At 49.1% G+C, this 27,121-nt stretch overlaps 2 protein-coding genes and 1 long non-coding RNA gene across 7 annotated transcripts in view; 1 reads left to right on the forward strand and 2 right to left on the reverse strand.

Annotated features, from left to right (window-relative positions):
* LOC132422948 (uncharacterized) lies at positions 1 to 12,330 on the reverse strand. Its single transcript, XR_009518901.1, has 3 exons — positions 12,194 to 12,330; positions 3,409 to 3,559; positions 1 to 650 (listed from the first exon to the last, which is right to left on the reverse strand). It is a non-coding gene; the product is annotated as an uncharacterized lncRNA (long non-coding RNA).
* Positions 1 to 27,121, reverse strand: part of LOC132421877 (cytochrome P450 4F2-like) — a 68,361-nt gene that overhangs the window by 14,484 nt on the left and 26,756 nt on the right. The gene's annotated exons all lie outside the window — the stretch shown is intronic.
* LOC132422947 (cytochrome P450 4F2-like) lies at positions 3,075 to 27,080 on the forward strand. Of its 5 annotated transcripts, none has more exons than XM_060008136.1 (13): positions 3,075 to 3,111; positions 12,913 to 13,142; positions 15,011 to 15,155; positions 17,910 to 17,963; positions 18,057 to 18,184; positions 20,914 to 21,035; positions 21,827 to 22,097; positions 23,154 to 23,220; positions 23,403 to 23,532; positions 25,883 to 26,016; positions 26,114 to 26,178; positions 26,333 to 26,415; positions 26,822 to 27,080. In XM_060008136.1, the coding sequence occupies exons 2-13, from the start codon at positions 12,945 to 12,947 to the stop codon at positions 26,997 to 26,999; spliced, it is 1,575 nt and encodes a 524-aa protein (XP_059864119.1). In that variant the 5' UTR covers positions 3,075 to 3,111; positions 12,913 to 12,944; the 3' UTR covers positions 27,000 to 27,080. The 5 variants fall into 5 exon arrangements, with proteins under 5 accessions (XP_059864119.1, XP_059864116.1, XP_059864118.1 ...); XM_060008133.1 differs by having other exon boundaries at positions 3,095 to 3,111; positions 12,878 to 13,142; XM_060008135.1 differs by lacking the exon at positions 3,075 to 3,111 and adding an exon at positions 12,484 to 12,540 and having other exon boundaries at positions 12,878 to 13,142.

Consider the following 27,121-nt stretch of genomic DNA (forward strand, 5'->3'; position numbering starts at 1 on the left):
ATGGATGAAGAAGACGTGGTGTACATATACAATGGAATACTCTTCAGCCAGGAGAAAGAAGGAAAACCTGCTTGTTTGTGACAACATGGGTGGACCCTGAGAGCATTATGCTAAGTGAAATAAGTGAGAGAAAGACAAATACAGGCAGAATTCCATGTCTGTGCATTCTGCATCTGCAGATTCAACCAACCTCAGTTCAGAAATATTTCTTCCCCGGATATTTAATGAGCATGTCCTGTGTGCCAGGCTTTGCTGTCACCTGTACTGTTGTATTTACCTAATTTGCTCTTGGGGGGGTGGAGCAAGTTGCTTCAGCTCTCTGAATCTCCTGCTCCTCTTCTGTAAACACAGGTCATGAGTTTGATCTTGCAGCGCTGTTGAATGTTTACAACAAAAACAATGACAACAGCAATAATGATTGTGTTTATTGAACCCTTCCTCTGTCCTGTGTGTTTTACATGCATTGTCTCTTTTAAGGATTCCCACCGTCTTGGGAGGTGTTGCTAAGGAAATGCACATTTATAGATACAGAAGGAGCAGAGCGTAGTGGTTCAGGGTATTCAATGTAAAGCCTGGGGCACGGACTAATTCCAAGAGCTCTGTGGCTTTGGGTGAGTCACGCATATGATTTTCAGTCTCAGTTTCCTCATCTGTAAAATGAAAAAAAAAATTAATATACCTAAGGGGCTTAAAACAGCTTCAGTGGCTTATGTGGGAAATGCTGGTGCGGTGGCTGCGGTTCCTGATCCAGGCTGCCTGCCTATTCCCGGCACACAGTAGATCTGAAGTGAGCTGAACCCATCTGGGCACTGGGGATCTTTCTCCTCTGTGTCCCAGCACCCTGCCTGGTTTATTATATTCTGGTCATGCCCGCCTGACCATGATGTGGACGGACCTGCCAGGAGGCTAAGTCTACCCCTGCGGAGGTGGTAGAGATTCGGCGGGGATGGTGCACCTCACTCCACTAAGGTTTTTAGGATCCTCCATCTGAATCTCCCAGCCAGTGTCGAGGTGGAAGGAGTTTCGGGGTCTCCCCAGCATCCTACCAGTGTCAGGAGGACTGTCCTTCCCCCACTCTCCTGCTCAGTAGCTCTGCCAGGAGCCCCATCCTTCAAGTTCTTTGTCACCGGAGACCACCCCACAGGGCAGTTCTGGACAGGATCCAGAGGGGGCCAGGAGGGGAGCTCTAGATCCATTGGGTGGTGCATCCTGGATGTGGGAAGATGATCCAACTGATGACACAAGGACCTCAAGGCATCTCCCCACTGGGGTCACCGTATGGCCTGAGATTCCACCATTGTAAATGTCCCTGGATTAATAGGGCATCGTCCCTTATGGTTGGGGGTGAAGCAGCTTGGCAGAGGGAAGAGGCTTAGGCTTGGTGGTAGGACAGACCTGGGTACCTTCCAGCTCTGCAACTTAGGTTAGAGGCTTGTTCTCTTTGAGCCTCAGTTTGCTCTTCTGTTAAATAGGTATCTTTCCTCTTGCTATCAGTTGCGTCTCTCTGCCTGATCCCAGAGTTCTGACCCAGTGAGGGGAGGGTGATTTATTATCTTGCTGGCAGAATATCTGACACACAGTGGGTTTACTTTACGTCGTGCACCTGACACACACACAGAGCCCTTTATGTAATGTACTGGCACAGAGCAGGCATGATGTTTGTAGACTGCCCAGCACATAGCAGGCGTTCTTTGTGTAGTATGTCTGGCACTCAGTAGGCATGTTTTATGTAGAACACCTGGGATACAATAGACGGGATTTGTTTAGAGTACCCAGCTTATAGTAGGTACACTTTAGGTAGAGTATCTAGCATATAGTAGGCATGCTGTAGGCAAAGTACTTGGAACAGAGTAGGTTTATTTTATGTAGAGCACTTGACACACAGCAGGTATGCTTTATGTAGGGCACCTGGCACACAGTAGACATATTTACATAGAGCACCCAACACACAAGAGGTGTGCTTTGCATAGATTACCCAGCACACAGGAGGCATGCTTTATGCACAAGACCTAGCATAAAGTAGATAGGATTTATGCAGAGTACTTCACACACAGTAGATGCACTTTACATAGAGCACCGGACACAGAGTAGGCATGCTTAATCTAGCGTTTGCCACACACTTTAGGCATGCTTCTTGAGGTACCCAGCCCAGAGTAGGCACTCTACATACAGTTGTCTGCACAGAGTAGGCTTACTCTATGTGGAGTACGGGCACTCAGTAGCACGAGTACTAGTTGCCAGCACTTTTCCTTCATTCCATCTTTTTGGGGCTCCAGATCCTTCCCATCTTCCAGTGGAACCCTCCCCAGTCCCTCCTCAGTCTCTCATCCAACATGCCATTTACCAAATGGGGAGACTGAGCCCAGAGAGGGTCGGCACAGCCCCCAGTCACAGTGAGGCTGCCCACTCAGGATCTCCCAGCTCTGCCCTCCCCTGTCTAGACCCTGTTCTCTCTCAGCCCCTTGAAGGCTTACCCCTTATGCCATGAGGTGCCCTCTTCCGACTGCGCCCTTTATTCCTTGAGTCTGATGCAGGTAATCCCCAACCAGCCTGGGTTCTCTGTTCTCGCTCCCAGCAGTCATGTCTCCACCCAGGCCCTGGGCTGCTTGGAGAAAAGACTTGAACTCCTGCCAGGCTGTGTGCCCCAGAGGGCAGAGGCTTCACAGTTCTGAGCTTCTTGATTCTATGACAAGAAATGGGGCAGACACACTCCCGGCCCACGTTTGCCCTGCTCACCTGGCACCTGAATGTTCATGATTTTACCTGCTGCACCCTGGCCTAGGAAGGGCAGGGCTGCCTGTGAACTTGGGGGCCCTGAGTCACCTTTGCCTGCACCCCAACTTGCCTACGTGGGAGGTGCTGAGTTCTGAGGATCCAGTGTCCACACCGTGTGATCCTGAGCTGGTTCACAGGCTTCTCTCAACAACACTATAACCCCTTCCCTCCACCTTCTATTTGGGCAGCTGCCAGGTGGGGAGGAGGTAAGCAGGCTGCAGGGATTGGCTGGCTTAGTCCGGCCCCTGGAAGCTTCCTCTAGGTCAGGAGTCAGACAAAGCCTTCCCCGGAGGAGGGGAGAGGAAGTTGTGTGGGACAAGGCACTCCTGACAGAAGGTGTCAGGCTGGGGGTCTAAGGGCTGGGGGTCCTGGCCCGGGGCGCGGAAGGCCACCGCTCAAGGCAGCGTGGCTCCAGGGAAGGAGCTGGCCTGGGAGATGAGTGGATACTAGTTGGTTACTAACTCCTCTGTCTGTCTCTATCTCTCTTCCTCTGGATTTCTCTGGGTCTCCCTCCCTGCTCTGAGCCCTTCTTGCCCTGCCCCCAGCACTCACCATCCCTGCCCCTCACTCCCTCGTTCCTGTCCCTCTATTTGTCTCTGCCTCACAGCTCACCATCAGTGCCCCTTTCCTCACCTTCAGGAGCTCACCCTCCACCGCGTCTGCCCTACAGGATGCTGCAGCTGAGCCTGTCCTGGCTGGGACTCGGGCCGGTGACAGCCTCCCCATGGCTACTCCTGCTGCTGGTCGGGGCCTCCCGGCTCCTGGCCTGAGTCCTGGCCTGGACCTACAATTTACAAAATTTACTAAAAGTAAAGTTTGCTCTGTTTGGTGTACAGTTCTGAGATTTGAAATGTCTAGCGTTGTGTAAACACACTACCATAGTCACCCTTGATAGTCAAAAACTTTTCATCCCACCTCCTGCCAAACACTGATCCATTCTCCATCCCTGTAGTCTGGCTTCTTTCACCTCACAAAATATTTATGATTCATTCATGTTGCATGCATCAATATTTTTTTTGTTTTTTTGGTACGCAGGCCTCTCACTGTTGTGGCCTCTCCCGTTGCGGAGCACAGGCTCCGGACGCGCAGGCTCAGCGGCCATGGCTCACGGGCCCAGCCGCTCCGCGGCATGTGGGATCTTCCCGGACCAGGGCACGAACCCGTGTCCCCTGCATCGGCAGGCGGACTCCCAACCACTGCGCTACCAGGAAAACCCCAATACTTTGTCTTTTTATGGCTAAGTAATATTCCATAGTGTGGTGAGTCACATTTTCTTCCTCAGTTGGAGGACATGTGGATTGTTTTCAATGTTGTGCTGTCATGAATAAAGCTACTATGAATATTTGTGTACAACCGCTCACTGCTCTTGGAATGGGAAGGCTGGGTCATATTACATGGGTACGTTTAACATTAGAAGAAACAACCAAACTTTTTCCAAAGTGTGCCACTTAAAATTTTTAATTTCATTAAAATTCCCAGCTTTATTGAGATATAATTGACACATAACATTTCCGTGTAAGGTGTACAACACGTTCATTTAATACATTTATACCTTAGAAAGTGATGCTACATAGTATTAGCTACCACCTCTACCCCATCACATACTCACCATTTATTTTCTGCGGTCAGAACATTTAAGATCTACTCTTTCAGGAACATTCAAGTTTCTGACACAGTACCATTAGCTGTAGTCACCATACTGTACATTAGATCCCCAAACTTGTTAATCTTATAACTGTAAGTTTGTATCCTTTGACCAGTATCTCCCCGTTTCCCCAACCCCTGGTAACCATCACTGTCTACTCTGTATCTTTGAGTTTGTCTTTTTTAGATTCCACATATAAGTAATATCATACAGTACAGTTATCCCTCAGCATCTGCGAGGGATGGGGCGATTGGTTCCAGTACTCCCCGTGGATACCAATAATTGGGGATGCTCAAATCCCTCATATAAAATAGTGTAGCATTTGCATACAACCTACACATATCCTCCTGTATACTTTAACTCATCTCTAGATGACTTATAATGCCAAATACAATGTAAATGCTATGTAAATAATTTCTGGTGCACAGCAGATTCAGATTTTGCTTTTTGGAACTTTTTGGACTTCCCCCTCCCCTAAATCTTTTTGATCTGGGACTTGTTGAATCTGCAGGTGCAGAACTCACAGATATGGAAGGCTGCTTGTATTTGTCTTTCTCTAACTTATTTCACTTAGCATAATGCACTCAAGGTCCAACCATGTTGTCACAAATGAGCAGGTTTTCCTTCTTTGTATGTATGTATGTGTATATATATATATCATATCCTCTCCATCCATTCTTCCACTTATGGACAGTAAGGTCGTTTCAATATCTGGGATATTGTGAATAATGCTGCAGTGAACATGGGAGTGCAGATATCTCTATGAGATCCAGATATCAATTATGCTGGATCATATGGTAGTTTTATTTTTAATTTTTTGAGGAACCGCCATACTGTTTTCCATAGGTGTCTATATCATTTAAAATTCCAATCATTGGGTTTCCCTGGTGGCGCAGTGGTTGAGAGTCCGCCTGCCGATGCAGGAGACATGGGTTCGTGCTCCAGTCCGGGAAGATCCCACGTGCCGCCGAGCGGCTGGGCCCATGAGCCATGACCACTGAGCCAGCGCGTCTGGAGCCTGTGCTCCGCAGCAGGAGAGGCCACAACAGAGAGAGGCCCGTGTACCGAAAAAAAAAAAAAAAAATTCCAATCATTAATGTGTGAGAGTTCTGGTTGCTGCCCATACTCACTGGCACCTGGAGGTGTCAGTTTTTCCCCAGCCATTCTTATGGGTGTGCAATGATATGTCCCTAATGATGTTGAACATTTTTGTATGTGCCTATTGGCCATCCATATATCTTCTGTGGTAAAGCACCTGTTCACATCTTTTGCCCATTAATTTTCCTTGGATTGTTACCTTCCACTGTTGCATTTTACATACAAATTCTTTGTCAGATATGCGATTTGCAAGTCTTTTTTTCTAGTGTGTGGTTGGTCTTTATCTTAAATTTCTTTCACAGAGCAAAATTTTAAAATGTTTATAAAGTGCAGTTTATCCATTTTTTTGTTTTATGATTATGCTATTGGTGTTATATATAAGAACTCTCTGTTTAACCTAAGGCCACAAAGATTCTCTTCCATTTTTTCTTCTAAAAGTTTTACATTTTTACATTATTTAGTTCTATGGTTCATATTAAGTTATATTTTGTATAAGGTGTGAGGTATGGGTTGACTTTTTTTTTACATGTGGATGTCCAATTTTTCCAGTACCACTTATTGAAAAGACTGTCCTTTGTACATTAACTTGCCCTGCATGTTTTGTTTTGCTTTTTTTAATTTCTGGACTCTCTATTCTGTTCCACTGATTTATGTGTCCAGTCTTTGATCAGTATCGCACCGTCATGATTACTGTTATTTTATACTATGTGTTGAAAGGGGTCTTGTAAATCCTTCCACTATATTTTTCCTTTTCAGAACAATTTTGGCTACTCTAAGTCCTTTGCATTTTCATGTAGATTTTTTAATCAGCTTGTTTCTACAAAAACTCCTCCAGGGACTGTGATTTCTTTGAATTTGTAGATCAATTTGAGGACACAACATCTTAACAATATTGAGTCTTCTACTCCATGAACATTGTATATCTCTCCATTAATTTGGGTATTCTTGGATTTCTTTCATCAGTGTCTTGTTCATCCTAGAAACCATGCACACATTTTGCTAGATTTATACCTGAATATTTCACTTTTTCTGGTACATGAATGAAAGAGAGGGAGGAGGGGTGGCATGGACCCTACAGGTCCCTTGCTTAATTCTCAAGACACATCCAGGCCTGTTCTAGTCGCTGGCTGCTGTGGGGTGTCCGTATCTCTCCTTCTGCTTGAAGAGTCAGAGACAACAAGCTCTAAGACATTCGGTCTCCATTGGTTCAATGTGTGTGTGTGGCTATGTGACTGTGTGTGGGATTGTGTGTAAGTGTATGTGTGACTGTGTGCACACATGTGTGACTGTGTGCACACATGTGTGGCTGTGTGCACACATGTGTGAGCATGTGTGTATGTCAGTGTATGCATGTAACTGTGTGTGCAGGTACATGCATTGTGTGTGCATGTGCACACGTGTGTGTGCATGTGTATGTAAGAGTGTGTATGTGACTGCAAGCACACGTGGGTGCGTGTAACTGTGCTTGTGTGTGGCTGTGTGCACACTGTGGGTGTGTATATGTGATTGTGTATGCAATTGTGTGTATGTGTATCTGTGTGCGTATGTGTTTAAGGGTGTAAATGTATGTGTCTTGAAGTCACTGAACCACTGTGACAGTCTGCACCAGGCTGTGTTCCTGAAAACAACTGCTGTGGAAGGCTCCTGCCTCTGTCCCCAGACCTCAACCGTGCAGTGCAGGCAGGACATTCTGGAGAAATAATGCCTTTGGAAGCAGCCCTGACTAAGGACTTGTGGGTGTATGTTCTCTGCTGTCCCTGAGAGGGACTGAGCCCCAGGTGCCACAGTGTGAGCTTTCTGGCTAAAGTACCCTTTTCCTGCTGCCTTCCCTTCCCACTCTCACTTCCACAGTGCCCTACTGGCATTTCCTGGGATTATTTCCCAAGGAAACAACTTGCAGTTGAATTCTTGCCTCAGGGTCACCTCCAAATAAAGGATTTGCACTTGAATCCTTGCATGAGGATCTACTTCCAGAGGATGCAAACTAAGACACACATAGGCTCGCTCCTCCAATCCCCAAGGGTCTGTTATTATTCCCTTTTTACAGAGGAGGAATGTGAGTCTCAGAGAGGGCAATTTACTTGCCCAAGGTCACACAGCTGGAGAGTGGCAAAGCCTATCGTTGACAAGGAGCCCTCTGATCCCAAGCCAGTGCTTGCTACTTTCTAAGGAGCCTCTTCCCTGCTAAGGTCAGAGGGAATGAATAGGGGATGTTCATAGCCTGCAAGATTGCTGATGTGTGGGCTAGTGCAGCCTAATGCTCATGGCTGGTGCCCATGTCCTCATACTGTCACAAAGTAATGGCAGTTATTCGTGTTGGTGCTGACTCTGAGCCATGGAGTGTGGTTACCACTTTACTCATTTCAATTCACTTGATTTTCACAACCACCTTGTCATTACCCTCAATTTTCAGGCAAGAAAACTGAGGTACAGAAAGGTAAAGAGACATGCCCAAATTCACTCATCTGGTCCTGATTTGAACCCTGGCACCTGGAGTCCTTGTTCTTAACCATGATGCCCTCTGGCTTCTCACAATTCGTACGTATTGAGTCCTGCTGCCCATCAGGCATGGCACTCAGCATGCACCTATGTATGACACTAAGCATTTTTCCTTTGGAAAATATAATTTGTAATCACATAGATTAGCAATTATAATGAAAAATGCTTTGAAGGCTTCATCTAAGAAAAGGAAACAATTGGTTCCATGTAAACATTTGACAGAACCATTCTTCCTCTTACCCTGCCCTCCCATTCCAGAAAAAGTTTTCAACTTTTTCTGTGCCTACGGAAACATCGACACTCACATAACTGGATTGCTGAGGTGTCCCATCCCTCTGCAGAATGTAATAGTCGGGTCCTGGCAGAGGCCTCAGATGGGCTACATGAGAGTGGCTTTAAGTAGGGGCCATTTACAATGTACAGGCTTTGTAAACAAGAAATGTTGCTTGCCATCTAGTTCTACAAAGGTTAAGGCATTAGCCATTGTAGTTGCTAATTCAGGACAGACACCAGGGTGAGGTACTCTGTACATTGGGAAAACAGGCTTTTAGATAGTTTAGATATTTAGGAAAAATTTTATGAGCCAGAATTCTTGCATCTTCCCGTGCTTTGAAAAGTACTAAAATTATTAACTGAGAAATCTGTTCCTCATGACGACTAGCAGTAACCATCTACCATGATGTATGTTGGATTGCACATCCCCCTTATCTAAAATCACGGACACCTGAGCCAAGGGAAACCATCAAGGCTAGTGTAGCCCCCTGGGGCCTAGCATCAGCTGAGAGCTGACACCACCCCCGGGCCAGGTAGTAGCTGTTCGTGGAACCCAGAGAATTAGCTGAAGGTGGAAGCAGCAGTGGCCTTTGGCAGAGGATGGATGTCTGTCCTCTAATCCCCTCTGATAGCCTGCAGGTGCCTTCCACTGACCAAACATCATCTCCTTCTCTGACTTGGGCTGCAGGTAGGTGGCCAGACTCCTATTGGAACAGGGAAGAACAAACCTGACTCCACAGTGGATCTATTCTAACCTTTGTGCTCTGTTGCCTGTGCTTAGTCATGCTGCCTCTGCACCTTTGTAAACGAATGTTGCCTGTAGCCTGAAATATCCACGATACCCCTTTCTCAAGGCTCTACCTCCCAGGGTTGACCTTTAAGTGTGTAACGCTTTTCATTCATACAGAGATAAAGAGTTGCAGGACATAAAATAACATTGGCCTTGTTGGAGGTTTGCAGAAACATTGTGACCAGACCTACAGGGACAGCTGCTAGAACAAAGGATTATACCATCCATTCCGGGGATCTGGCTAGCACCAAGAAGTCTGCAACAACCAGCCACACCCCCCTCCCTTTCAGTATAAAAGAAGCCTGAATTCTAACTCCAGTATGATGGTTCTTTGGGACACTAGTCCACCATCTCCTTGGTCTGCTGGGTTTCAGAATAAAGTCTTTTCCTTGTCCCAGCACCTCGTCTCTCGATTTATTGTCTTATTGTGTGGCAAGCAGTACAAGTTTGGATTCGGTCACATTGTTGTAGCCCCTTTTCTCTGCCTGGGTCAGTGTCAGCTCCACAATGTCCCCACAGATGGGGATTCATGAACCTCCTGTGCACCTGGCCAGTCCCTTTGCTCACTGACTAAGCAGACCCCTGAATGGGGAGCAAAATTCTGTCTCTCCCCTTTCAGGCTTTTTCTCTCCTTTGGAGTGATGTTCTTGGGGCCTCCCTCCATTGGTTTTTGGATGAGAACCCTCCTTTGCCCTCCACAGGGATGTTCTCTTTTGAGCCCCACCGCAATCCCCTCACTTCTCAGTGGAGGGGGTGGTCAGGCTACTTTTCAGAACTGGCATCACCCAATAGGTCCCATTTGGGGCAACTATCACAGGTCTTCCAGACTTTCCTGAAGCTTTCCTAGTGCCTTATTTTTTCCAAAACCAGCTCATCAGTTTTCCTGGTACCTCTGCCAACACGTTGGCAGTCCCAGCTTACAGATCTGGCCTGGCTCAATGTGTCTTCAGGGGCTGGTGAGATTTCCTGATCTTTATTATGGTAAGTGCAATACAGCAACTGCTTCCTGCCTGAGGTCTGGCCACACTTCACCATCAATGTGGTCTCCAGCACGGGTATTTCCTGTTTCCCCCATGGATAGACAAGGAGGGAAACTGCCCCACTTTCTCTGTTTAATTCATCGCCTTTGAGGAAGGAAGCAAGAATCACACATTTTTAAAGTCCATTTGTTTGCCCCACTTTGTGCTGGGTCTTTCCAGTGCTAGCCAGGCTTGGGGGGAGGGAGGTGGGGTGAGCTTTATTCACTCGCTACCCAATTCTCCACGTCATTCGGGTTTCTGCTCAAAGGTTGTAACAGAGAAGAACAAATCTAACTCCATATTGGATCTACTCCATTATCTCTATATAACCTCTATGCTCTGTTGCCTGTGCTTGGTCATGCTGGCCCTGCACCTTCATAAAAGAACGTTGCCTGTAGCCTGAGCTATACGTGATAGCCCTTTCTCAAGGCTCTGCTTCCCAGGCCTGACTTTTAAAGGTATAACACTTTTCATTCATATAGAGATAAAAAGTTGTGGCACAAAGAATAACGTTTGTCTTGTTGGAGGATTACAGGAGCAATGGGACTGGACCTCCTGGAGAGCTGCAAGAACAAAGAATTCCAGCAACCAGTCACACAGACCTTCACCCCACTTTTAGTATAAAAGAAGCCTGAATTCTAACTCAGGTAAGATGGTTCTTAGTCCACCAACTTCTTGGTCTGCTGACTTTACAAATAAGGTCACCATTCCTTACCCCAAGAGCTCATCTCTCAATTCATTAAACTTTTTTGTGTGGAGCAGTACAAGCTTGGACTCAGTCACAAGGCCACCTTCTCAGGGAGGCCTTCCCTGATTGCCCTGTCCAGAACAGTCCCCTTGGTCCCTTTCTATTCTGTCTCAGGCTGTTAATTTCCTTCATTACTGCCACTATCTGACCCTGTCTTATTTCCTGATGGCTTCCCCCATCACACATGAGCACCTCAATCCAGAGACCTTGTCTGTCTTGTTCCTCCAATGTCCTGGGTCCAAGCACTCTGCCTGATACAGAGTAGGTGTTCAAGTACAGTTTGTTGTTGAGGAGTGAACTACCTGAGAGATAGAAATCCATCTCTCCATTTACAGAAGAGGACATGAGGCTTAGAGAGGGCAAGTGACTAGCCCGTCACATAACCATCAGGTAGCAGAGCATGGATTTGAACTCAGTTCTGCTGATCCAGAACTTGATCCTTTCCAACAGCCCAGGAAGGGAAGATGAAATGCCAGCCAGCAGGCAGCCTGCATGCTTGTTGTAGAGACCTCACGTCGAATCCTGGGATGTATACTAGGTACACATTATGTAAGCACCTGACACACAGTAAGCATATTTGCATAGAGCACGCAGCACACAGTCAGTGTACTTTACATAGAGTACCTGGCACACAGTAGGTACGCTTTATGTAGAGCACCTGACAAATAGTAGGCACAGTTTATGTGGAGTAGCTGACACACTGAGGGGTGCTTTTTGAGGTATCCAGCCCAGAGGAGGCACTCGTTGCATATAGTTCTCTTCACAGAATAGGCATACTTTACGTGGCGTACTGCACAGAGTAACACAAGTACTACTTGCCAGCACTTTTCCCTCATTCCATCTTTCTGGGAGCTGTTGATCCCTACCATCTTCCTGCAGAACCCTCCTTGGTCCCCCTCTCAGGCTCTCATCTAGCAACCCATTTCCCAGATAGGAAGACAGCCCAGAGAAGGTCGGCACAGCCCACAGTCACAGTGAGGATGCCCACTCAGGATCTCCCAGCTCCGCCCTCCCCTGTCTGGATCCTGTTCTCTCTCAGCCCCTTGCAGCCTTACCCCTCGTGCCTCCAGGTGCCCTCTTCTAGCTGAGGACACTTTATCCCCTGAATCTGACGCAGGTAACCCCCGGCCAGGCTGGGTTCTCTGTTCTTGGTCCCAGCAATCACGTCTCCACTCAGGCCTTGGGCTGCCTGGAGGCAGGACTTGAACTCCTGCCAGGCTGCGTGCCCCAGAGGGCAGAGGCTTCACGTCTCTGAGCTTCCTGATTCTATGACAAGAAATGGGGCAGACACTCTCCCGGCCCACGTTTGCCCTGCTCACCTGGCACCTGAATGTTCATGATTTTACCTGCTGCACCCTGGCCTTGGAAGGGCAGGGCTGGCTGTGAACTTGGGGTCCAGAGTCACCTTTGCCCTCACCCCAACTTGCCAATGTAGGAGGTGCTGAGTTCTGAGGATCCAGTGTCCACACCGTGTGATCCTGAGCTGGTTCACAGGCTTCTCTCAACAACACTGTAACCCCTTCCCTCCACCTTCTATTTGGGCAGCTGCCAGGTGGGGAGGAGGTAAGCAGGCTGCAGGGATTGGCTGGCTTAGCCCAGCCCCTGGAAGCTTCCTCTAGGTCAGGGGCCAGCCAAAGCCTTCCCCAGAGGAGGGGAGAGGAAGTTGCGTGGGACAAGGCACTCCTGACAGAAGGTGCCAGGCTGGGGGTCTAAGGGCTGGGGGTCCTGGCCCCGGGGTGGGGAAGGCCACTGCTCAAGGGAATGAGCTGGCCTGGGAGATGAGTGGATACCAGTGGGTAACTAACACACACACTTTCTGTGTGTGTGTGTGTGTGTCTGTCTGTCTGTCTCTCTCTCTGTCTCTGTGTCTGTCTCTGTCTCTCTGTCTTCCCCTTGATTTCACTGGGTCTCCCTCCCCTCTCCCAGACCTTGTCTGCCTTCTCTGAGCCCTTCTTGCCCTGCCCCCAGCACTCACCATCCCTGCCCCTCACTCCCTCGTTCCTGTCCCTCTATGTGTCTCTGCCTCACAGCTCACCATCATCGGCCCCCGTTCCTTCATCCTCAGGAGCTCGCCCTCCACCGCGTCTGCCCTACAGGATGCTGCAGCTGAGCCTGTCCTGGCTGGGACTCGGGCCGGTGACAGCCTCCCCGTGGCTACTCCTGCTGCTGGTCGGGGCCTCCTGGCTACTGGCCCGCGTCCTGGCCTGGACCTACACCTCCTACAACAACTCTCGCCGCCTTCAATGTTTCCCGCAGCCCCCAAAACGCAACTGGTTCTTGGGTCACCTGGGCCTGGTGAGTGTGGACAGCAGGATGAGTCCGAAGCATCAGGGTGGGTGGACTTCCTGCAAGGTCAGGAACGGGGCTCAGGGGCTCTAGGACAGCAGAGAAGCCAGGGAGGATGAGAAGCCCCCTTTTTCCTCACTCCTTCATTCCTCTGCTCTGCCATCGAGACCTTCCCCACGTCCTGTCCTTCTATCCCTAGCCTGCTTTGGGGTCCATTTCCTGCCTGTCTTCCACACATGAGGTGCGCTGTCCAGGGTCTGCTCTGCATGTGGCCCACTTCCTTGTGTCTTTTTCTGGGCTACATCTTCCCCACAGGAAATAGCTATCACCTCCCCATTCCCACCTACAGGTGCACAGCTACCCACCCCCTCCCCTCTCCAGGACCCCTCCTTCTAATCTTACTCCCTTCCCCCTGCTCCCGCCAAGATGTCCCAATGGGCGCCTTGACCAATCTGGATAAAGTTGGCCACTCACTTCCTCTTTCAGAAGCCTTCTTACACTTCCGCATCCTCCATGCCTGCCTACCTTGTGCCCCAGACTTTGACCTTTGACTTGGCCCCACTCATCATTAATTAAACAGTTAATTGTCCAATTACTTGTTAACCATCTTTCCAATTTGATGATAGTTCTGGGGAGCAGACACTACAGTGCCCAGTCCAGGACTGGCATACAGTAGGCATGCAAAATAAATGTTTGATGACCAAGGTGAGGAACTTGCCATCACCCCCCTCAGTCAAGGTCAAAGGGATGGGTGTCCTCCTCCTATCTCCCAGACAGCTTTCCTTTCCTGCCTGGGAGGAGAACTACAACTTGGGGCGGGACTTGCTGCAATCACTGTTCATTAAGGCAAAGTTCAGAACGGGGGCATTCCGAAGTTCACCGTGAAGGTGAGATTCACAGTGCTGAGATTCTAGGTCTTGGAATGGTTTCAGGACATCCTGGAAGCAGCAGGAATGTTACAAAGTTGCTGCAGTTCTGCCTTCCCCTCCAAGGGCGTGTCTGTAAGGGGCCGGTCTTGGTCACTTTTCCTTCCTCCAGCCCCTCTTGCTGTGTGACCTTGGCTGAGTCACTCTCCCTCTCCGGACCAATCTCATCTAGTGCTTTGAATCCTCACCTCAAGGTCCTTGGGGAGACAGGAGCAAGTCACAAACGTGCAAATGACTTATGTTTACTTGTCTAGAGTACCTGGGGGTATTTGTCAGGTTTGAGTGGGGCATCCTGGGGAGAGGATGCTTCACCAGGAGGCAACCCACACTTCTTCCCCTTTGGGGGCATATGGCCTCAGTTTCTTCATTTGTAAATGGCACAATTGAAAGGCATGTCCATAGCTTGCAGAGAAATAGACGCACAGGATGCACTCTCCGTAGAGTATGGCCAGCAGAGGGGGTTCAGAGGGCAGAATTGCTATATTGATTGATGGGCAGAATTCACGACCGTCCCTGGGGTTGGCCAGGGCTGGAAGGTCCCAGGTCTGCAGACCCTTTACCATGCAAGGAACCAGAGGCCATGTGGACCAGCCAGAATATGAAAGGATGTGGGACTAAAACCCAGTCCACAAGTCCTGAGGCCACCCTGCTACCCACAAACCTCACCACTAGGGATGTCCTCCTGTGGTCGCCCCTGGGGCTGGGACCACTCCCAGGACAAGAAAAATTTGTCTTCTCAAGCCAAGGTCACCCTCCCTGTGGGCAGAGAGCATGTCTTCTCCCTGTGCCCTGGGATACACTCTGGGGACATGAAGAGGCCCCCAGGACCCTCCTGCCCTCAGAGAGAAGGAACAGGAGGAAGCAGAGATTCCCTCCATCTGTGCAGAATCCCACACACTGTCCACTGCAGCGGTTCCTTCTGGGAATTGATGGCCCTTCCCTTCCTTGCAGTACCCCCCCACGGAGCAGGGCTTGAGGGGCTTAACTCAGCTGGTGGCCAACTACCCCCAGGGATACATGATCTGGATGGGCCCTATCACCCCCCTGGTCATTTTCTGCCATCCTGACTTGATCCGGAATGTCGCCAATGCCTCAGGTACCCATGCAGAGCTTGTGGTGGTGGTGCTATGACACACCTGAGGGCTTCCAGCTCCTCCCTGCCAAGCTTCAATGTGGCCCCTAAAGGACCCCGGCCCTTTCTCCCCTCTTCTCTCTCAGCCATCTTCCTCTTTCCTTCAAGTATTCACCAGCCCCCATCTCATTGCCTCCTTCCTCCTGTCACTGCCGTCTGCACCCCCACCCTGGTGTTCTGGGTGAAGGACATCCCCAATCTTGAGGACACAGGTCTGGACAGAGAGATCCCTGACCTGGTGTGGTCAGGAATTGGCCAGAGGGAGATGGGCTGTGGCAACCCAGAGGAGAAGCAAGGTTTTCTGCTGGGGCATCCCGGAAGGCTTCCTGGAGGAGGAGTTGCTGGAACTGTGTCTGGATCGATGAGCAGACATTTTTTAAAGCAGAGGGTAAAGTGGTGCAGTGGAAATCCATAGCATCCCAGGCCCCCTGCCAGGCCTGCCCTCAGTCCCACCCATCCCCAGGCCCAGAGCAATGAAGACTCGTGGCTGGTGGAAGATCTGCGCTGCTATTTCCATGACATCCACCTCTCTGGTGGGTCAGTTTCTTTGACTCTATCCTGCAGCTCGACCACTTCTAGTTCAGTGCCCTCCTTCTCCAGTCCCCAGGAATCTCCCTGAGGAGACTCCACCGCACCCTGTCTCCCTTCTCTTGTCCCCTGTTCCTCCCATCCCCAGACAGACCTGGCAAGCAGAGGAATGAACAGGCAGCAACTGACAGAGACCTTGGTTGAAACACCAGGATGCTCAGTGACTCTGGGAAGATCCCTGGCTCTCTCTGGCTGCTGAAGTCTCTTTCAGCTGTTTGTGGTGGAAATGCAACCCTGTATGTTCTAAGGAAAGAAAGCGAATCAATTGATAGTAAAGTCCAAGGAGGGTGTCTTCAGGCCCAGCTGGATCCAGGTCTTAAACGATGTCAGCAGAAATCTGTCTTCGTCTTTCAGTTCTGTGTTTATCTGTGATGGCTTCACTCTCATCATGGTAAAGATGAATGCCAGAAACTCAACCCCCATGGAAAAGTGACCTCATTCACAACATTTCCAGGGAAAGATACAGGATTCCCTTTAATTTCCCTTGCCTGGGTCATGGGACCAATCTCTGTGTCCCTGAGACGCTGAGTGCCCTGAGAAGCATAGGGTCCTCTGAGCTATTGTTTTGGGGCTCAGAGCAGCTGGATGGTTAAGAACTCAGGCCCCGGATTCAGACAGACCTGGGCTGGAGTCTCAGGCTTAGCGTCTGGGAGACTGTTGGCAAATGACTTCATCATTCAGAGCCTCCGTTTCTGTACCTGGAATATGAGGATGGAAGAGAAGTCAGGTGAACATGGTATTTGGGATCCAAACAGGGAAAAACCCTTTCTATCCTTGCACCTGAGGGACCCCAATTGTCATGTATGGAGAGTGTGGGGAGGGAGCCCAGGAGGAGGCTGAGGACAGACGAGCGGCTGCTGGAGGTGATTCATAGGTTCAGGTCTGGATCCCTTCCTTGCAAGTCCTTCCCTCTGGCAGCCTGGAAGAGTGTGAATTGGGTCATTTTTGTGCCTGTCCAGATTCAGAGCTCGGAGGAAGGTCTCCTGTACACACAGGGCCAGGCCAGCACCTATGGGATGTGTGCCGTTGGTGGGTTGGACCCTGGCATGTGGTCACCCACATCTTCCACCCCACCTGCACCAAGCCTGTGCTCTTTGCTCCAGGTAGACACCTCCCTGGCCACAGCTTGCCCACTGCCATGGTCTCTGTGTTGCCTCCAGGTGGGCAGGTGACCAAGGTGCAGACAGAAGGGGCTGTGGCAGAGATGCCACTGCCTCCCTCTCACCCGGACTCCCACCTGCCTGACCTGAGGTCATGTCTGTGCAGTGTCTGCTGTATAGCCACGTCTGGTCACGTATGTTTCTACCTGGATTCTGGTTACAGCTGGGGTATGTTATACCTGGTGACACCTTGTGTATGTTTATACCTGAGCTCAAATGGAGATGGTCTCAGTCATGTCTGGGGCTCAGCTGTGGCCAAGGACATCTGAGGCATCTTGGAGTCTCTGATTCTTATGTGAGATGCCATTAGAGATTGTCTGGTTCTCCTGCTGGTCACGTCTGGGCCACATTTGGAGTTTGCCTGAGGTCTGGGACTCAGGGTCACTCTGAGAAATGCCTGAGACCTTGTGTGAGTCGTGTCTGATGCAGGTCTTAGAGTAGGTTTTGGTCTTGCCTGTTTCAGGTCTGTGATATAAGTGTATTAGGTCCTGTCTGGGGCACCCTGAGGTCATGTCAGATTGTCTTCAGGTCCATGGCAGAGCACGTGTTGTCATGTCAGGTTGTGTCGTGCATGTTGGGGCCCCGTCAGATGTCTCAGGAGAGGTCAGAGTGCTGGGGCAGATGTAACGTCCCAGGTCCCTGTAAAGGTGTTTTGTAAAGTGCTGGGCTATGTTTCGGTGTTTATAAGGGGCCATGTCAAGTCATGTTGGGGTATGTTGTGTCATGTTGCGGTGTGTCTAAGCATATAGAGTTGTGTCTATGGGCTCTGTCTTGACCGTATTCTGTGCTGCAGCCTGGTCTGTTCCACCCTCCCTTCCCCCCTCCTCCCAGTTTCCTGTGCTCTTGGCCCCATTCCTGCTATGCTGGGCTTGGAGGAGGAATGCAGGTTCCTGGCTGGGAGCCTCCACTCTCCACCAAAATCCCTCCCCTCGCCTTCTTCCTGGCCCCTGATGGTCCTCATTCATGTCAGCCACCGTCGCACCGAAGGACGTGCACTTCTACGACTTTCTGAAGCCCTGGCTGGGTGAGTAACTGTGAGTGAAGGGGGTTGGGGACACCCTTGGGGGCCCGGGGGAAGGTGCTGTCCTTGCCCACTCCCCGTGGCTGCCTCGGCTAGGGGACGGGCTCCTGCTGAGCGCCGGTGACAAATGGAGCAGCCACCGTCGCATGCTGACACCCGCCTTCCACTTCAACATCCTGAAGCCCTATATGAAGATTTTCACCAAGAGTGCAGACATCATGCATGTGAGTGTCTTGAACTCAGGGTCCCAGCTGGAGTCTTGGGGACAACGGGGACTCAGACACACCTTGTCTGTAATTCTGGCTCTTCTGCGTGGCTTGGGCCATTGTTCTTTCCTTCTGAGCCTCCATTTCCTTGGCTATAAAATGAGTATAATGTGATCCCTGCTTTGCAGGGTGGTAGAGATAACATAACGGAGCCATGTCCCTGGCACGTAGTAGGTGCTGAGAAGGTCATAGTTTCTATTTTACCTTCACAGAAACCATGGAATCTTGAGGCACGTTTGATGATAACGATGAATATCATGTGGTAGTTATTCCTGAGTCACAAATCACTTCAAAACAATAAGGGTTTAGTATGGACAGCAAGTCTGTGAGTCAGTTGGCTGGTTCCTCTGAATGTAGATGGGGTCACTCACGTATCTATAATCAGCTGTGGGTCAGATAGTGTTGGGCTGCACCCCACAGGCCTGCAGCCTCAAGACTGGAGAAAGAGCTGGAGTCAGTAACAGAGACATCAGTGGTTTAATGGACGGGGGCATCTTACACGTCTGAAGCAAGGTCCTGGGGTGACACCCCACCATGTGCGGCCCACAGCGGGAAGGACATGGCAGCAGTCTTCCTATGGGGGTGGATGGGTGAGAGGTTACCAGTTGTAGGGGAATTGACAACAGGTTGGCTCATAAGTTACCAAGGAAACCAGCAGAGGAGCATACCCCTCACTACCCCTTTGATAAGCTATCATGGTGGAGATGTTTTGATCTAAATATTAGCACAATGACTATCTGGGGCTGGGGGCGAGTATTTAGGCAGTTACTGATTAGGCTCTATGATTAAGAGGGAAGGTCAGCCACGTGAATAGGGTGTAGGTGAAACAAGGACTGGTCAAGCAAGGGATGTACAGAGAACAAGAGGACAACTACCTTGGGCGGCCTGACCATACAGATACGAAGCATTGCTGATCTGGGGTCAGTCCTCTCACATGTTTGGAGCTTGGTTGCCTGCAAGCTGACCTAGGATGACCTCAGCTAGGGCAACTAGACTTCCTTTCATGTGATCCTCTCCCTTCAGAAGACATCTCAGGCTGGTTCAAATGGCAGAGGCAGGGTTTGAAAAGACTGAGAGGAAGCTGCAGTGCCCGTGGGGTCTAGGTTTGGGATGATCACCTCATTATTTTCACCATAGTCTATTGGCCAAAACAAGTCCAAGGCCAGCTCAGAATCGAAGAATGGTGAAGTAGGCTGCACCTCCTAATAGAAGTTACTGAAAAAATACATTGCAAAAGGTTTGGATATATACATGGGAATGGAGTAGTGGACGTAGGATTTTGTGAAGCACCTCAGATTTTTCCATGCCTGCAAGCTGACAAGGGAGCTTGTTACTCTTTTGTGGCGTCTGCCAGAAGTCCTGAGACTCCTGGGTCAGAGACAAAGGACAATGTATTACTTTTGGCACAGAAAGCAGCCTGTGCTTCTTGTTGGTTTGCATTCTTCTTCCAAGTCACCAAATACCCTGAGGATGACACAGGTGGGCTTCAATAGATGCCTGCTCGGATAGTATGTTGTATTACAAGGGAAGGAGCCCTAGGTTTAGAGACTATGACTTTTATAGCAATGAAAAGCAAGCCTGGTATTTGTCCAGGGGGAGACATGGAAACAGGAGGGAAGGGGGCAGGGCACAACCTTTAAATGAATGACATAGCCAGAGGACATGACATAAACGGAATAGAACCAAATAGATCCAAGATGGCGGACGAGTCGACTTCCACTAGACCTTGAGCCTCAATATACGCTCATTGTAACACATCAGCTTGCTAAATGACACACCCACAAGTGCCATGACAGTTGGAAGCCTGACCATAAAGGTCAAAAAGTGAGCAGTAGCCCAATTTCTGGAAATCCCCACCCCTTCCCCCAAATAGCTGGAATACTCCTCCCACTCATTAGCCTATGAAATGACCCACCCCTATAAAAACTGACAACCCAATACCCTGGGGCCGCTCTCACCTTCTGAGATGGCTCACACTTTGTCTGTGGAGTGTGCTTCTCCCAAGGTCTCTTGCCTTCTGAGATGGCCCACACTCTGTGGAATGTGTTTCTCCCTAAATAAATCCTCTTCTTACCGATCACTTTGTCTCTCACTGAATTCTTTCTGCAATGAGACATCAAGAACCTGAGCTTCATTAAGTCCTGAGACCAAGCGTGTGATTTCAGTTAAAAGACCATGGGTTCAATCTGGGTTACAAGGTTTCAACATGACCTCACTCCTCAAGGTTGTTTGCTACAAACACAACTCTGAGAAATAGCCCAGGTAAAGAACATCAGAGTCTTGCAATTTTTTGGCATACCCAGCAAAAATGTGCAGGGGTACTCAGGACCCATGGAGGACTACCTCTCTCAACATAGGGGACATTTTCCTAATCAACTTATAACAATGAAGATGATGGAAGCTAACATTTGTTGAGCACTTACTTTACGCAATAAGTTGACCAAGGGTACAAAGAGTATAGCGGGCAGAGCCAGGATTTAAAAACCCAGATCTCCTGACTCTCAGCCGTGGTAACTTCATGCCCTAATAGTAACAGCTTTCACACCTACCCAGGTCTGGTCCTCCCTGGGGTTGTGTGCCTGGGCCCAGGAGTCAGAATCTGGGGGAGTGCATCTTGGTGTTTAGGGGTTAGGGAGGGGTCAGGGGAATCAGTTCCCAGCCACAGCTCTGTCCCCTTCTTTGTCCAGGCCAAGTGGCAGCACCTGGTCACAGAGGGCCACACCCATCTGGACATGTTTGAACACATCAGCCTCATGACCCTGGACAGTCTGCAGAAATGCGTCTTCAGTTTCGACAGCAATTGCCAGGAGTGAGTCTCAGCCCAGGGCCCGGGAATATGAGCCATAGACCCAAGGGAGTAGATGGGGGAGGGAGGACTGACCAGGGAAATCAGAAGGGCCTTCCTGGAGGAGGTGGGTCAGAGCTGGACATTGAAGGACAGGGAAAGGGAAAGAAAAGGAGCTAACCTTTCAGGTAGGTAGAACTGTTTGATAAAGGCCAGGAGGGTAGGATGAGCAAAGTGTGTGCAACAGTGAGGAGACACCATGGAAATTTGGAAGTTTGGAGGAGTGGGCAGGGTTATATCTTAAGGACATTCTGAAGTCAGACATAGAGGATATGAACTTTATCTGAAGTTTCCTGGGAGCCAGGGAATGTGTTTGAGCAGATGAAGTTCTTGGTTAAATTTGAGCTTGGAAATCTGACTCAATAGAAGACCAACTGTCATGTAGACACTGAATGTTGTTGATATTGGATGTAAGGAGAATAGGGAAGGGCTGTTCCATTGACCAGCTAGCAGAGGATAAGTTCTGAGCCGTGTGGACAGTTTGGGGAAGGAGAAGGGGCAGGTACTGGCTGAGAGACAGAGGGGAGAAGCATGATATCTAAGCTGTGCTCTGGGTGCCTGGGGCATGGAGGCAGCTCACAGAGATGGGATGTAGGAGAGAAGAGTCTGGGGAGTCTCATGTCCTGGCTCCACCCCACACTGTGTCTGTGGGCCATCTGTTCTTGGAGACTCAGTTTCCTGAAGGGAGGTAGCTCTCGGCTTCTGGGTTTCAGGTGTTTTATGTTGTTGGCTTCCTTCATGCTCTCATCCTGCAGGAAGCCCAGTGAATATATCGCTGCCATCTTGGAGCTCAGTGCCCTAGTGGCAAAGCGGCACCAGCAGATCTTCCTGAACGTAGACCTCCTGTACTACCTCACCCCCGACGGGCGGTGCTTCCGCAGGGCCTGCCGCCTGGTGCACAACTTCACAGATGTTGTCATCCAGGAGCGGCGGCGTACCCTCCCCAGTCAGGGTATTGATGACTTCCTCAAGGCCAAGGCTAAGTCCAAGACCTTGGACTTCATTGATGTGCTCCTGCTGACCAAGGTAGGCTCCTCTGGTATCTGAGCAGAAGTATGAGAATGGACCTCGATTTGATCAAAGAGCTTGGACGGGATGCAGAGGGTACTGGGGAGCCATGTGAGGTGCTTGAGGGAGGGATGGGTCAGGGATAGTTTTAGAGATGAGTGTGTGGAATCCCCCTGCAGGGGATTGCTGAGTCTGAAACTGTGAAGTCCTGAGATTTTACTCTACTTACAAGCTAATAAGTTAGTCTACCACAGAGGCAGACTGTATATATACATGTATGTATATATACAAAACTCTGGATCAGAGCAGCCCATTTATGGCTTATAGCAGTAACAGTAGCCAGAGTAGAATTGTAGCTATGGTTCCCCATTCCTAAATTTCTCTGAGGGCTCCATAATGTTTTACCTATACATGCAGCCATGCTTGCATTGCAGGATAAGTACCTCCAGGTTTTGAACTTTAGAATTTATGCAGGACATCTGCCCCTTCTTCCTTACCAGGGGGAAGGAGAGGGGGAGAGAGAGAGAGAAGGAAAGGGAACAGGAGGGGAGGGGAGGGGAGGGGAGAGGAGAGAAGAGAAGAGAAGAGAAGAGAAGAGAAGAGAAGAGAAGGGAAGAGAAGGGAAGAGAAGAGATTGTTCTTGAACTTGAACAAATCCTCGTGGGAGAGAAGGCAAAGTCTATAGATTCTACAGGTTTATAACCCGTTCCTTATTCCCAGGAGAGATAAGGAATCCCTGGATTTACTATGCTAACAGATGAGCAAATGGCTTTGGGGCCATGCTCAAGCTATAGCTTCCAAGTCAAGTTGCCACTCAATCATCCTGTAACCCAGGTTGCATCATGTAGAGACATGAAAATATTTATAGATCATTGATTCCTTTCACCAGGGACAATTCAGGAGGCAAAGAGGTCAAGAGGAGGCCTGTGGGGTGGGCCCTCGTGTGATAGCAAGCAAACGAGGTCTAGGAGTTCAGGGTGGGCTTGGGTTTCTGGATGGATAATGGAGGTTGAGATTGTCTCAGTTTAGGCTCAGGGGCCTTCAGTGATTCTGGAGATCTTGCTTTCTCTCCAGGATGAAGATGGGAAGGGATTATCAGACGAAGATATCCGAGCTGAAGCTGACACCTTCATGTTTGAGGGTGAGGGTCCCAGTGTGAGACTACAGACGGGAAGGGGTCTCTCCCCCACCAAGGAACTTGGCGAGTGGACCCTAGATCACCCCATCACTCCCCATCCTCCCCATGGGCCTTACTGTGAGGGTGCTGTCCGCCTTCTCGTGCTGAAGTAGCTCAGAGACCCAAGCTTTTCTGATGCCCCTCAGGCCATGATACCACAGCCAGCGGCCTCTCCTGGGTCCTGTACAACCTTGCAAAGCACCCAGAATACCAGGAGCGCTGCCGGCAGGAGGTGCAAGAACTCCTGAGGGACCGTGAGCCTAAGGAGATTGAATGGTGAGTGCAGGTCCTCCTGGTCTTTTTCTGAGCCCCTCACATTGGCCTTGCACCCTGGCTGGGGAAGATGGGAAATCTTTTTGTGATTCTGTCATTATTGCTTAGTGGGAATAGGAGAAGATCCCAGAGGCAGGGTCTAGTACCCAGTATGTATAACAGGGGAAAGTTTGCAGGCTCTTGGGACAGAAAGACCTGGATTTCTGAGAGAATTAGTGACAATGTGTGAGGGCTGATGATGCCACTTAGCACATATTCAGTAAGTGAACTTCCTCTCCACTCCCTTACTTTTCTCTCTGAATCACATGTTTTCAAACATCTTCATCCCTGAGTGTTTTCTGATCTCCTGTCCCCTAATTCTTCATATTATTTAGTCCAGGATTCACAGGGAATACCCGAGGACGAAAGTCATTCAACTCCTGTCCAGGAACAAATGCGTCTTCATCCATCCAGTTCCCATTTAGGAAACACTGCCAAACTGCCTTCTATCCCCAATTCTATGCCATTTCCAACCCTTTCCAGCCCCATTCTGTGTCCTGGAGACTCAGGAAGGACCCAGACCCAGTCTTTGCCTTCCAGGAGCTCCCAGCCTGGTGAGGAATAGCCCCAGGTCAGGACACTCCCAGTGTACATGGGCAGTGCTGGGGTTTAGAGTGAGAGAGGCAAAGTCGAGGGTGGATAAAAGTGCCTCAGCTGAGACCCTGAAAGATGATCAGTAGATATCTGGATGCATTTGAGATGCAGTTAGGTCAAAGAGACAGCCGGGCAAAAATGAAGTGATGTGGGGAAGGGGAGAAAGAGACAGAGAAAGAGAGACAGAGAGAGAGAAATGAGTGAGGTAGGAGGTTTAAATGAACATATGATTGGCTTGTGGAAAACAGATTACTTCATAATATTAACACACACTATCCCAGAGTGTGGAATGAATACCCATTTTTGTATATTCAAATAATCTTTAGGTTTTTAATAGAGTTTAAAATTTTAGTATAGAGATCTTATGCAGCTTTTGCTAAATTAACCCTTAGATACTCTGGTTGCTATGGTGAATCATCTAGTCTGTCTGTATTGAGAAATATTTATAAGTTCATTTGGAATACATTCACATTTCTTGTTAATTTTAATCCAGATATTTTATATCATCATCATCATTTCTTTCATCATCTATTCTTTCTAATACAAAAACTGATAATTTATGGATATAAATTTCTTGTGCAGTGAACGTAGTAAATGCTAAATATGGAGTCCCATATCAATAGGAAAAATAAAGATCATTTAATAAAAACTTGGAACAACTGGAGAGCTACCTGGAAAAAAGTGAATTCAACCTGCTCTTATGTCATAAGAAAATAACATCTACATGAATCAAATATTTAAAATAAAAACTAAAGGAGTCTTAAAGGCTCTAGAGGAAACCATGGGAAATTATTTTATAGCTCCAGAGGAGGAAAGGCCCTGTTTTGGACACTGGGCCCAAGAGATGTACAAGAAGAGATTGTTATGCTGTTACATGAAAAAGATACAGAGCAGTGTGTATAGTACATAGTATGCTACTATATATATATTTTTTTAATGCAAAAAAGTACCTCTGGAAGGATACATATAAAATAATCACTAGGCAAACTGTGAGGAGGGGAAATGAGGGCTGTTGGGCCATGGGAGTGGTGTTTTGTAGTTTTCCAATTTTGAACTAGTTAACTGTATCAACTATTAAGAATTTAAAACACCACACAAAATGAAGGGGACTAAAGAAAAAGAATTCAGTCCCCTTACTGAATCTTATCTTCGATGCTTATAAAAGCTTTCCAGTGAATTCTCTCGTTTTCTAAGTATAAAATCATTATCTGCCGAAAATGACGTATTTACCCCACATTTCAAATGGCATTGCTCTCCTTTTTCCTTTGTCTAACTGCATTAGCTAGTATCTCTAATGCTGTAATAAATAAGAGTCAACAGTGAATCCGATCTTTTGTTTCTTACTCATTTGCCTTTTGATTTTGCTATCTTGCCATAAAGAATATTTTATTTTTATAAGAATTTGTAAACGTTTTTATGGTTGGCTTTTCGATGTTTTGCTTAGAAAAACTTCTAAAAATATCTCACTAAATTTTGTCTGGTTCTTCTGTGATATTGCTTTTCTTTCTTTCTTTCTAAGAACCATTTTATTGAGGTATGATGGACAAAGAAAAAACTGTACCTATCTAATGTATACAACTTAATGTGCTTGGAGATATTTGATCCATCTGCAATTTTGTTATAGGGAGAGAGGATCTCATGGGACAGCAGGAGGGCTGGGGTTGGGGGAGGCGATGTCTCTGTTTTTGCTCCCTGGATAATTGTCATGGGGATTCCTTAGGGACGATCTGGCCCAGTTGCCCTTCCTGACCATGTGCATCAAGGAGAGTCTGCGGTTGCACCCTCCAGTCACAGTCATCTCCCGCCGCTGTACCCAGGACACTGTGCTCCCAGATGGACGGGTCATCCCCAAAGGTGCCCACGATGACTAGGGGAGGAGGTTCCTGGTCAGAAAGAGGGGCCCAATCAGGTGGCATGGACCTAGTTCTGACTGGTCCCTCCTCTCCCACAGGTGTTATCTGCCTCATCAGTATTTTCGGGACCCATCACAACCCATCGGTGTGGCCAGACCCTGAGGTGCTGCCTCCCCTACCCCCCACCTCCCTCATCCTAGCCCACTCCCCTCGGGGGCCCTAGAGGAGGGCACAGGGTTCTGGCTTAGTAAATCAGACATCACCTCCCCCCATTATAGAAACATCTGCCAAGTAGCCCTGTCTTGCGTTGCCCCCAGGTCTATGACCCTTTCCGCTTTGACCCAGAAAACATCAAGGGGAGGTCACCTCTGGCTTTTATTCCCTTCTCCGCGGGGCCCAGGTGAGGACGGGGCATCTGAGGTGGGAATGGAGTGGTGGGCGCAGGGGTCTGGGACTGAAATTCCAGCCTTGATTTTGGGGGCCAGGAAGAGGGAAAATTTAAGATGTTCAGAGTTTCCCTCCGCTCCATTGGACGTTATGGGTAAGGGTCTGGGGAATGGTGGTGGGCCCGAGGAGGGGTCCGAGGTGTGTTGAGAGCCCTGTTCCCCTGTCTGCTGATCGGAGTTCAGGACTTGGAGTGTGGGCTAAGCTCTGGGGATATGTAAACCCACGTGGGGGTTCCAGGCACGGTTAGCCTCCTTCTCCATCCCTGTTGGTGGGGATGGGGGTTGTGGGCCAGATACCCGGTGCGGTGGGGCCCGGATGTGGGTTCCGGGCGCAGTCAGAGCTCCCGCTCTCGCCCACAGGAACTGCATTGGGCAGTCATTCGCCATGACAGAGATGAAGGTGGTCCTGGCGCTCACGCTGCTGCGCTTCCGTGTGCTGCCGGACAAGGAGGAGCCACGCAGGAAGCCGGAACTGATCATGCGCGCGGAGGGCGGACTTTGGTTGCGTGTGGAGCCGCTGAGTGCAAGTCAGCAGTGACCCGCCACCGTCTGGCCTGCGATCCACCCTGACCCTAGACACCTCACTTTGCAGATTCCTAGGAATAAAACTGTGCTGCCATGTCTGCCCCAGTCTCATTGAGAGGGGGGCTTGGGGCCTGG

This window comes from Delphinus delphis, chromosome 3 (genome assembly GCF_949987515.2).
Source record: "Delphinus delphis chromosome 3, mDelDel1.2, whole genome shotgun sequence".
NCBI lineage: Eukaryota > Metazoa > Chordata > Mammalia > Artiodactyla > Delphinidae > Delphinus > Delphinus delphis.